Source organism: Rhinolophus hipposideros (assembly GCF_964194185.1).
Source record: "Rhinolophus hipposideros genome assembly, chromosome: 19".
NCBI classification, from domain to species: domain Eukaryota; kingdom Metazoa; phylum Chordata; class Mammalia; order Chiroptera; family Rhinolophidae; genus Rhinolophus; species Rhinolophus hipposideros.
The window spans coordinates 54,151,598-54,164,174 of record NC_138065.1 but is presented as its reverse complement, the minus strand read 5'-3'; the positions used below and the strand labels follow the sequence as shown (position 1 = coordinate 54,164,174).

The window sequence follows — 12,577 nt, the reverse complement described above, 5'->3', positions numbered from 1 at the left end:
ACCAGTCAGTGGGAACAATGGAAAGCATGATCCCAAGCTAGGTCAGCACCAGAAGCACCTCAGGTGGCAGGACGGTGGAGGGGCACAGGCTGTGGTGACCGGCCTCCCTCTCCACCCATTCACCCCGCTGAGCGTTTCCCAAACTCTTTCTGCCCTGCACCCCTTTCTGATTCTGTACTTCGTGGCCTTGGCCCCTTCCATCCCAGTCTCTACCCTGTGCTGTCCCTGCGCTGGGTCACTAGAGCCATCGTGAGAAGCTGGATGCTGGGGGTGGGGAGGGGGCCTTTCCATTGCCTGCAGCTCTTAGAAATGGTGTGAAGGGATTGATTCCCCTGGCATAGCAGATGCGAACTTTGCTTCTTGGTTCCTGGAGACAGTGTTATGCAGTCAAGTTCAAAATTTCAGGTGCCATGAGGTGGCCCCGGTGGGTGTCATGTGAGTGTTCCTTTGTTGTGTGGACGGATGCTGAGCTTTGGGAATCTCCTACTTGTATAGGAAGCAGTGACCAAGCCTCCTCATTGTCCAGAGGGAGACGTTACCTCATCTCATGGGTCCTGGCTGGAAACAGCCTGAGAAATGGCCTCATCACAGTGGCCAGAACCTTGTATTCTCACTGGACCCAGGAGGACTTGGCAGGAGCGTGACTCGCCAGAGACCCCCCACAGTTTCTTTCAAGAAAAATGTGAACTTAAAATAATCTGTTTACAATGCAGAGGAGCTCCTAGAAAAAAGAAGAGTGCCTATTTTCCATTTCAGAAACAAAGCACAGCTTCTGACACTTCAGCTGCTTGTTTTATTTGTAAGATCCAAGACTAGCTTCTGTGTTAGGTCAGAGTGAGCCGAGTATCCTTAAATCCTGTGGCTGGCTTAGATCTAAGGAGATAAACACTGAATAGTACTTTTCAGTGACTGAATTCTTTAACAACAAAGATTTTGAGACCATGATATTCCTCCACGCTGGAAAGCAGAGGGGTCCATCAGAACAAATGTGTCCGGAAGGATATGGCGATCTGAAAAGCTGTCCAGTTTTTAGTAAAAAATTACTTCTTTTTGGCTTTCCTACTACCAGTGACTCTTTGCAAGTAAAAGGAAAACATGTTTTGTTAAAATATTTGTAGTTTCTCTTTCGATGGAGGTTTGGGGCTTCTGAAAATTGATCTTGAATAAAATTTTTGGCAAGTGATTTTATTTGTGGTTACAGTAGCTTTGGAAAGGGAAGTGAACAGAGGTGTTTTTTTTCCCCCCACTGATGTATTACATTAGGTTAGATTTATGTTGTGGTAACTTCCACATTCTTCTGTATTTTTCAGTTTGGCATCTTGATAAGGTTAAAAAAATAATTATTTTTTAGAAGGATGCTGATTCATATAAATAACTAAATATGTCTGTCTCTCTCTGTTCTCTGATCTCCCTCCTGCAACGTGCCCTTGGAGACTCATTAGGAGACAGTCCTTCCACACTGGTTGAAGGTGCTTTCCAGCCACTCGGGTCAGCTGCCCAGAAGCAATCCTTGGCACTAGTGTTTTGTGTGTCCTTCTTGAGACAGTTCTTGAGCATTATAAGTACTTACAATGGTACCTATTTACCTGTTCTGCAGAAATGGTATATGCTGTACATAGCCGTCCTGCACCATGCTTTTCTCATGTAATGTCTCTTAGAGAGCGTCCTGTATCTGCATGTAAAAACTTTTCCTATTCTTTTAATTGCTGGGTGGTAGTCTGTATCATAGGGGTTCCATAATTGTTTCAGATTTTGCAGTTCTTTATAAACATTCCACATTGAGGAATGTGGTCTTTATTTTGTTCCTGTACAAGTACACCTGTAGGAGTTTCCTAGAGCTGGAGAGTCAGAAGGTAGATGTGAGCCAGGGGCCCTCCGGCGGGGTCGTTCTAGTTGATTCTTCCTCTTTCAGGTGTGAGAGTGCCAGTCGGGGCTTCTGAAAGGAATGCACGACGGGCCTCAGTGTCCCTTGCACAGGTCCCCGGTCCTCACGTCGCCCTGCCCTCACATGGTTGTCTGTCAGACTTCGTGTGCACGTGGGTCTGGGGAGCGAGTCCATAGCTTCCCACGCAGTCTTTTGTTGTTGGTATTTTTTTAATAGCTTCATTGAGGTAAAATTCACTCACCCTTTGAAAGTACGATTTCATGGTGTTTCGAGTATTCACAGAGTAGTGACACCATCACGTCTGGTGAATCCCAGACTCTCATCCTTCAAAAAGAAGCTCCGCAGACATTAGCGGTCATCCCCCACCCTTCTCCCAGTGCCTGGCAGCCACCAGAATGCTGTCTGTCTGTACGAGTGGCCTGTTTCGGACATTTTGTGTCAGTGGGCTTAGACACAGTGTGGCCTTCTGTGAATGAGTTCTCACCCAGCATCATGCCTGTGGTAGCTGAGCGCGGTCAGCACGTGCTCCTGTCACCGCCAAGTCTTACTCCATTGTTTGGACAGACCACATTTTGTTTATCCGTTCATCAGCTAATGGACATTTGGATGGTTTCCACTTCTTGGCTATTATGAATAATGCTGATTTGAACTTACATGTATAAGTTCCATAGTTTTTTTTAAACTATTTTCAAATCAGTGAGAAAAGTTGTGAGTTAATTCCACAATCAGATGGACAAAATACTATGTGAATAGATAATTGACAAAGACGAATAGCAAATTTGTCCAATGAAAGTATCAATGGCTGTATATTCTTGAAGGGCATGATTTTACAAATATGTGAAGGAATATTAGTTTTTAATAGAAGAGAGATTTTGATAGGTTAAAGCTGGTTAAAGACTGATTTTCAAGGACTAAAAGTGTTACCGTTTCCTCGAAAATAAGACCTAGCTGGACAATCAGCTCTAATGCGTCTTTTGGAGCAAACGTTAACATAATACCCAGCCTCATATTATATTGTACTATGATATTATACTTGGTCTTACATAACACCTGGTATATTATATCTGGTCGTATATTACGTTGTATAAGATCTAGTCTTATAGTAAAATAAGACCAGGTCTTACATTAATTTTTGCTCCAAAAGACGCGTTAGAGCTGATTGGCTAGGTCTTATTTTTTGGGAAACACGGTAGGTTAAAATTTTCTGAGGTTCTTATGCCCCTGATCATGAGTTCTAAAGGTCATGTGTTTATGTCTTTTTATAACTCCCGAGTGTTATGTGCTTACTGTAGCTGTGTGTGTGTGTGTGTGTGTGTGTAGTGTTTAGTCTGCACATTGTACTTTTTTTTTGTCTAGGAAGTGCAGAATACTTTAAATGTTATATATTCAGAGAGCTGAGCTATAAAGTTGCAACTCTGTTTCGTGATTCCTGTGGGTTTCATTTATTTTTATTGTCTTTACCCTTTGTATTTATTGGTAGCTTTGAGGATTGACTTTATTTTCAGAACTATTATATCTTTTTCCACAGAAGAAATGAATATTTGGCCACAGGTGGTTTTCATTTTTTTAGCATGAGGCATATGCACTGACAGCCTTTGAAGCTTTAATGCTGTATAATATGCAGGTGCTTTCATTGTTTATAGAAATCCCTAATCCTTGCTTGAAATTTAGTAAATGGTATGCCATCTGTAAGCCTCCCGACATTCCACAGATGAATGAGCCTCTAAAGTGAGGTCGCCTTTTATGTAGTTTCCATGTAAACGCTTGCCCAGGTTTCCCATGATGGGCTTGCCAGTGCTCTGTGCACTCTGTCACTCTAGTGTGCAGTGTGTCATGGACTTGGCACTGTCGTGATGGTGACGCCCACAGAGGGACCTGCAGGAAGCAGAGCGGCCTTGTCCAGGGACGGGTCTGACACCGGCGAGCAGCGGTCCATGGCTTTGCTCAGCTGCGTGTGCATGCATGTGCGTGCGTGTGCATGCGTGTGTGTGCATGCGTGCGTGCGTGTGTAGTGTCAGTGGAGAGTGGGCAGTTACTCCACAGGGAAATTTTATAGGTGTAGGTTGTGTGAGGCAGCACCCTTGTAACATAACGTTTCTATTAAAAAAGGATAAAAAGGAAAAACTCCCTTTTCCCCACCTCACGTAGTGTTTCTTTTCCTCGTGGGCTCTGATTGGAAGGTTGTTGACAGTGTTTTGCTGAGGGACCCCTTGGTTGGCTTCCGATACCTCTGTTTCAGAGAAACGTAGTATGGGGTGGGGGTGTGCTGTTCTAGAAGAAATCAGTATTTGTTTAATTTTATTTACTGGTCTCACTAAGAGCTATTGAACACCCCACAGTAGAATGTTTATATTTTAAAGTCCATTACAAAACTTAGGTGTCAGTAATTCAGTCATTTGTGTAGTTAAAATAATCGATTTAACATTTTTTGGTGCTTTTTATGGACTTAATTTTGCTACCTCTTCCCCTCCCCCAAATAAATTAGACTAATGCTGTAACAAATAGTTTCCATAACTTAGTGTAGAAAACATGCGAAAACTAATTTTGCTCAGTAAGTTTCGACTGTGGTAGGTCTTTTGGGTAGTAAACAAAAAAGGAGAATTACATGGTTTCGGTCTAAATCTAGGTGGAGAGAGAGAGTTAACATTCATGAAACCGGCGAGACCACGAGAGTGTTTAGGTGCATCTTCCACATTGTAAGGGCCCAGAATGTTCAGAGGAAACCAAGACTCCGAGTGGGTTAGCAGAATTAGAGCTGGGAGGGTCCTTAGAATTACGTCAGCGGAGGAGACAGCATTCCAGATGGGAATGAATGGTGTGAATAAAGGAACGGGTTAGGCCTGAGTGGACATCAGGTCAGGCTGTGGTTTGGGTAGTTGTGGAGTTAGCGCCGTCACATGGCGGACGGAGGCCTTGCGTGCCCCGGTGGTTGCTAGGACGCAGGACTAGCTTGTTTTGCCCTAGCATAGCAACATAAAAGTGATTTGGTGGGGAAGGTTTTCTTAGAAATGGTGGATAGGGAGACCGATGTCGGGGAAAAATTGTTAGGCGGCTGCTGCGGTGGCCCTGGGCTGAGTTGATGAGAGTCTGTACAGGTGGCATTATGAGTGATTGGGTGTGTGCTTCTGGAAAGCTCTTCAGGGCCTGAGATACTATCAGGTTCTCTGCACACGTAACATCTGTACGTCAGACACTTGCTGAGCCTCTAAGGGGAACTGGAAGAGTAGCACACAAGCCTTAGAAAGCGCCGGAAGGAATCAGTTCCCATCAGTTCCCAGAAAGTCTCGTTTAATCACTTGATTTTACTGTATTTTGAGTAATAGTTTTCAAAACAATGTATGTGTGAATAATTTGTTTAAAAATAACTGTGAAAATGAGACTCTGCTGACCAGTGTGACTTTCCCTAGATGGCCGTGCTAAGGAGACAGCAGCGCATGATCAAGAACCGGGAGTCCGCATGTCAGTCGCGCAGGAAGAAGAAGGAGTACATGCAGGGGCTGGAGGCCCGGCTCAAGGCTGCTCTCTCGGAGAACGAGCGGCTGAGGGAGGAGAACGGGTCGCTGAAGCGGCAGCTGGATGAGGTGGTATCAGAGGTGAGTGCTGCTGGTGGGTGGGGCGCCGGGCGGCCCCATTCTCTCTCTGTGAGTCAGCAGGGATGTGACAGTGTAAGTTCAGCTGTAAGAAGCCAGGGTGCTGGGCCAGAGGGCACACTGCCCTGCAAAGACCAGCCTGGAGCGAGCGTCTGGTCTGCACCCACCAGCCGCCCTCTCCTTGCTCCCCTCACTCTTTCCTCACTAAACTCAGCAGCCCTCTGAAAAAGAAACAGTGCAAACACAGTGAATCCTGTCTCTTTCCCCCTGGCCTCCGTTCTGCTTCCTACTTTGTTGCCACGCTGGCCAGTGAGGCCCATCCTTCTGGGCCTGCTCATGTAGTGTGTGCCCTGCAGGACCCTGCACAGCTCTGAACCATGAGTCACATGCCCCTGCAGGCGTCCCTGCTGCCCCGACAGCTGTTGTGTTTCTGCAAACAGTGGGCTAAGGGACAGGGCACTTCCACAGAAGCATGTCAGAAGTTTCTGAGCACCCCTAAGAATGTGCAGTAGTTGAATTCCTTCCTTTCGAGTGAAGAGGCTGTTGTGTTTTTTCTCCACCTTTCTCTCTTTGCCGAGAAGGGAGTTCGGATGGGTCTGCTGTCATCTCAGGAAAGCACTGTTTCCTGACCTTGAGTTGGGTTTGGTTAAACCTTCACAGGGCGGTGAGGGGCGCGTTCCTGTCTCAGGAGCTGTTTTCTGTGAGGTTGAGGTTTCATTGTTTTTCGTGTGGTCATTCTCTTCTAGAATCACCGGCTTAAAGTCCCCAGTCCAAAGCGCAGAGCCATCTGTGTGATGATATTGTTGGCGTTTATCATACTGAACTGTGGACCCATGAGGTGAGTGAGTCGATATTTGTTTCGATACTAATGCTAAGCCTTTAAATTCTCGTCAGTGTTCTAGTTCTGGTCATAAGCTAGAGAAAAGCAGACTTATTTCGTTCTTCTCAGAGGTGAGGGGGAGCAGAGTGCAGCTCCCCTTCCGTGTCCTCCAGTTGGGTCTGCAGGGTCCATGCTTCTTAGTGCAGGAGCTTCGATCATGAAACGGGTCCCTGCTGGGCGGAGCGATGAGCAGGGTTCCAGGGCCTGGAGTCCACGTCCCAGCTCCCCCTGAGGTGCCTTGTCTCAGGCACGGCCCAGCCGCTTGCCTTTCCCGTGGGTGTGCGACGACATGGCCCTGCCTCAGTGTGGTGCGTGGCCACCGTGAGGCGTCAGGGTCTGCCTCCCGAGCTGGAAAGCAGCTGCGCTCGTGATTGTCTGTTTCTCAGGCACAAGGTCAATAGAGACAGTCAAGAACCTCGGTGCCTGTGAACGTTCCCGTTGATTCTGATGCAGGTTTGTGGCTAAGCACACCTAGAGGGGTGCCGCTTTAGGGGAGTCACCGAGTACTAGAATTCAGAGAGGTCTCCGAGGACCTCTTTCAGGTTGCCACTCTCCATGCACAGGTAGTGCAGAGATACGTTGGCGTCCTAGACACCGGCGTCACAGGTGCCGTGACCACTGGGAGGGGAGCTATGTGCAAGTATGGCTGCAGGGGTGTGATGGGTGTGCTGTGAGGAGGGACCGAGCCCTGAAGGTCACGTTTTCCAGGAGAAGGTCCACAGTACGGAGAGGCTCAGGCATCTCTGTCGACTGACAGAGTGATAAGGGAAATCCCCACAGAGGAAGCTGAACCTTGATGTGGGATGACGGTTTGCCAGGTGGAAAGGATGGGAAAGGCACACCAGGCAGAGGGAATAGCGTGCTAATAGGCACAGTTATGCAGTGCCCTGACACTGCCAGCAAACAGTGACAGCTCCGGTATCTGCTGCGTGAGGGACATGTGGTTGGAGGTATCAGTGGGGCCAGGTCGCAAGGGCCCCGTATCTGCTGTGCCACCCCACCTGCGTTCCCAGCAGGGGCCGACACAGTCAGCTCTGTGTGTTCCGAAGGTGGCTCTGAGGGAGGCCTTGAGAAGGGCATGACTGAGGAGAAATTTCTGGCCGGGTCTTCATGTTTGTCATTCCCACTGCCTGGAATGCTTCCTCCAGAGATTCCCCCGTCAAGGGCTCGCTCACAGGCACCCTCAGTGATGTGTCCCCTACCAGCTTCTCGAAATTGGGCCTCCCCTACCGCTTCCTCCTGACACTTCTCCGCAGCACATCTCACCTTCCACTCGACTGTGTAATTTACTTGTTTATTTTACTTCTTGCCCCGCAGAGATTTCTCTCTTTGGTTTTCACTGTTAGTGCCTGGCACACGGGAGTCCATCAGTAGATACCTGTGCTCTGAGTGAATGAGTTCCCCACAGTTCTCAGTAAGCTATTACATTTCTTCCTGTCTTCAGTTAGTTATGTTCCCCTTTCAAAGGCCCTTCCCTTTGGCCTGAGTTGCTGTCGTGACGCGCGGGTCTAGTCCCTGACGGGCGGCCTGCTGAGCTCGCTCCGCTGCCCTTGACCCACTTCTGCTGCTGGGCCTTGACGCACAGCATCCCCAGGCTGGAAGGACTTCCTTTTCTCTTCAGCTCATAGTTTCAGTTTAGTGGTGATTTTAAGAAAGCTCTGGCTGTCTTCAGCCTCTTCTCACCAGTTACACAGTCGGTCGCAGACATTTTCTTCCAGTGTTGGGCTTTATGCTATTACTGTTTCTCATGCGTATTTTATCGCAGCTCTAAGGTCTCAGGTCGCGTCGTCTGCTTCTTCAGTTCTGTCCTGTAGAGACAAGTGTTCCCCCAGAACAGATCCAGTGTTTGTATGTGTTTATTTGCTGTTTCTCAAGACCCGTGTGCTCACAGCCCGCAGTTCTTACCTAGGCCCCAGGAGGTAGTCATGCATTGATTCAGTCAGACACACCGACTGTTTGCCAGCTACTGAGCAGGGAGCCAGGGCTGCCAACATGAATCAAAGTCTCGTGAGAGACGCACATGTGTGAACAGCTGTGCTGTGCGGGAGACTGTGTAGACGTCACGTGAAGATGCGCCGTGCTCCTGAAGGAGCACGCGACTCAGGTGACCGTGGCCTTCACAGAGGCTTCCGCGACGGCGTCCACGGGCACGTGAGACGAGGGACCCGTTGCAGGACGCGAGGGTGGTGCTGGGAGACGTCTTGCCGCAGAAGCCCTCGTGAGTCAATAGGGATTTGGAAGAAAAGTGAGGAACAGCGGATTTTAATGACTTGGCAGTGGTCACCGCTGTTGAGGTGAAGGGCACGTGTGGGGCCGGGTGTCACTTCCATGGGCAGTAGATGGGTCCATCGTGACAGGAGGAGATGCTGGTTCCGTTTTACCAGCGAAGTTTTGTTTTCAAGAAGTTAGATGGACGGTACAAACTGGAATTAAGAATGGGAAAAGTTTAAATACTTGAAAATCCTGAGGAACTGCCAGAGAAGATCTGTGAAGGCTTTAGGAACCAAAAGCCAAGAAGTAGGGGGAGTTTTAGGAACTGTTCAAATTAAAAAAAAAGAAAAACAAACCACGTTAAAAGGCTTAGATAGAAGAAAAGCAGCACAGAGCAGAGCTGGAAGCCATGAAGTGATAGGAGAGCATCTCAGCAAGTTGGATGCCTCAGGCCCCACGAGGGGAACCGGAAAGAGACTGCATGAAATTCCTGAGCACCAGGAACTGCTTCTTTAAGAGAGAACCTGGCGTAGCAGGGGGAGAGCGGAGCTGAGAGCAGCAGTGGTGTGGACGCTGCCACCTCCCCACCCCCGACCTCTGTGGGTGCAGCTGCCCCCGTGTCTGTTCTGCAGAAGCCTTTCTTGGTTGCCCCATCACTCAGGACTGAGGACCTTCTCAGGCTGGCAGGCGGCCAGAAGAGTGGGGACTCCGCAGTGAAACATCCCGAGTGCCATTTGGAAGATAATTATTGGCCCTCTGCAAGAAGCGTTATTATGTTTCAATTGGTCTGGAAACTCTGTAGGCTTCTGAAAAACAGGTAGTGAGTTCTCCGTGAACTTTTCTCAGGGACCACAAAACTCAGTGTGGCCAAACAGACATTTTAATCAGAGATTTCCAGAGCATTTCATGTTTAGGAACCTCAGCTCTCAGAGCAGATCATGTTACCGTAATAAAGCTGTTAAGGTCTCAGAGGGTCGGTGTAGATGGGGCTTTGGTGCCTTGTCGCTACGGGGCCAGGTGAGAGCATATGTACGCACAGGTCTGCCAAATGCACGTCTGCCTCAGGGCGATTTTCCCGAAGGCGTTTGGTGGTGCCTGTAAATACATCTCACATCTGAAGGAGGAGAGTTTGGTCAGGGTTGTGCTGCCAAACCAGCCAGTTTGAAGAGTTTTGGGTCACTGAGTAGTTATCACACAGACAAAGGAGATAAGCAGCCTTTAAAAAGTTAATTGTGCTGACTGTTGATGTCCTGTGGCTGGTAAAGAAGGCACCCAGCTATTTTTGGCGCAGGATTCCAGCATCCCGCCCACTCTGGGCCCATAACAATAGCGACTGTAGGAGTAAGGGGCCACGTGGGGAAACCCTTTTTCCTGACTACCCATTGGGGTTGGTGCTACGAGTTTTAGTCATACTTTATAGTTGAAAAACCTGAGATTTAATCCAGGTCTCTCTTTAAAAATTAGAGTGAAAAATTCTGCCTTCTCTACTATACCACGAGGTGTTTTTCTTCCCCCATTGTCCAAGAGATCGTAAGGACTGCTGTTCTGTCCCTACACCAGGCAGTGGTGGTTGGAAACACATTCTCAGAACTCTTACTCCATGGCTGAACTGAGGAAAAAAGAAGGACTTCTCAGAGGCCAGAAATACTAAGATAGTATGAATCCATATGGTCAGCTAGCGTTGGAAGTGGTGCTTGTTCTGGACTTACTTCCTATGCTTTTGGCCTAGAGTCTGGTGACAGGAAAGAAAGTTCTGGAATCAAGCAAGGTAGGAAGTCACAAGTGAGGCCTCCTCGTCCTCCTGCCATACAGACAATGACATTCTTGGTTGCTGAAAGAGAAAAAGGAGGTTGCATACCACATAGGGACTGTAGATAAGTACCTACCTTGGTACTGGCTTCCCAGGGAATTTGTTTCCACAAGCCTCAACTTGTGCCCGTTTGAGCCTGAATTTACATCCTGGTGATGGCCCCTAAAAGCCCAAAACAAAACTTTAGTTTAAGTGGCCCTGTGTCAGTGGTACCGCTGGGCTTCTGGCAGAAGCAAGCCTTTGTCAGCGGAAAGCCCTGAAAACAGTCACAGGTGGAGTTCCAGCTGTGCATGAGTCCAGCCCCCTCTCATCCCCAGGTCACTAAACACACCAGGAAACAGTCTGCCACGGACAAGAATTAGAGCAAGTGACAAACTGCAGCAGCAGACTCTGAAAGACTGTAGATATTTGAAATAACACATACAAAATGTAAAATAAAAATGTTAAAGAGGGAATTAATGACTGAGAAGCAAAGGTCTATTGGAATTAAGACATTTTGGGGAAAAAACCCCCTGGAAATGTGATCATTAATACTTAAAATGAGAAAAACAGTGCTCAGCTTAAAACAACAAAATAGGCACATTTAAAGAAATAAATAGTGAATGAGAAGATGGGTCTGAAGAAATTGTGCAGAATGTGACACAGAGACAGCGCAGTGGAAACATGAGAGACACCAGGAGAGACAAGGTTTCATCAGAACGACATCTCCAGTCAGGACGCACACCGACGCCTGTGCCTTCTGGAGGGTGCGCTGATGGGCACGAGCTCACTTACGCCACGTGCGTAACCCAAATTTATCGTGAAGAACCAGAGTGAGGGGGCATCCTGTAAAGTAAGACCCTGCAATCTTAAACAGAAGGAAAATAACCTCAGAAGAAGGTCTGAGATGCGGAAATGAATGGCCAGCAACAAAAGCAACAAGTGTGGATGGAGCTTTAACAAAGTTGCTGCGAGAGGCTGAGAGCAGTCTCTTTGTAAGGCCAAGGCAGCAGATGGGAGTGATTTCCCTGGTGCTGCGGCACATGGGGGGGGGGAGGGCTTGCAATTGAAGTTAGTGCACTCAGTTGCTATTCCTTTGGGGAAGGAGGCAAAAATATTATTAAATTACATTGGCATTTAGAAAAAATTTCAGTAACCCCTAACAATATAATTAGAGTGTATCATTTCCAAATCTAGTAGAAGAACAATCATAGTATGAGGTGACAGACTTGTCCAAAAGAAGGAAGGGAAAGGGAGGGAAAGACACTACTGGATACAGAAGCTCCAAATACAACAGCAGAAGTGAATCTGGAATGATAACTCGAGATCACTGTAAGTGGAAATGGACGGAATGCTGCTCTTAGAAGGCAGAGGTGTTCAGCCTGCAGGGTGGAAACACAAAATTCACCTTTGTGCTGTTTACAAGAGAAATACCCAAATGCATAAAGCTACAGAAAAGCTGAAAGTCAAAGGATGGAAAAAGCAAATAGTAGCGAAAAGAAAGCTGGAGTTACTCTATCAGACAAACGTACTGTAAGAAGAAAAGCATCATTAGACATAGTCACTACACAGTGACTAAAAAGTGTAGTTTACCAGAAAGGGACAGTGATGCTAAACTAGCACGTACCTAACAATATGTCTTGAAAACAACAGCTGACAGAAGGACGGGGGAATTTGACATTCCAGTGGCATCGCAGGAGGTTTTAGTGAACCTGCCCCTCCATAGACCACATGGACCGGAAGACCTGCAAGGCCATTGAAAATTTGCATGTCAGCATTAGCAAATGTGACTTAACGGCGTGTGAGTGAACACTGCATTTACCAGTGCACAGACTTTTAGAACCATATATGAAATGTTAAAAATCAGTCTGTACTAGGTCATAAGAGAAGTGTCAACAAGCTTCAGAGACAAACAGAGATGCGTTCACAGTCAGTGCCGCTAAGCCACAAATCAGCAACAGAAAGGTGACAGCTAAGAGTTGTGTCTGACTAAAATGAAAAAGCACAGTGTAAATAACCCACAGATCAAAGAGGAAATCACAATGACTTTATCACTGAACGGTGTTAAAAGTGCTGTTTATAGACCTTGTAGGAAGTACCATATTGTGTGGGAAACGCAGACTAACTGAGAGTGTGATTACGTGTGTTCCAAGTTCAGATCGGAGTGCTGCGTCATGGGGGTGTGTGGAGGTGCGGGAGCGGTAAAGAGAAGCCAGGGACTC

General features: G+C 47.4%; 1 protein-coding gene across 2 annotated transcripts in view; it reads left to right on the top strand.

The window, feature by feature from the left end:
* Positions 1-12,577, top strand: part of ATF6 (activating transcription factor 6) — a 94,500-nt gene that overhangs the window by 21,231 nt on the left and 60,692 nt on the right. For both annotated transcript variants that reach the window (XM_081025890.1, XM_081025891.1), the window contains 2 exons: positions 5,293-5,478; positions 6,222-6,313. In XM_081025890.1, the coding sequence (XP_080882016.1) occupies positions 5,293-5,478; positions 6,222-6,313 (278 nt within the window). The remainder of the gene's footprint in view (positions 1-5,292; positions 5,479-6,221; positions 6,314-12,577) is intronic.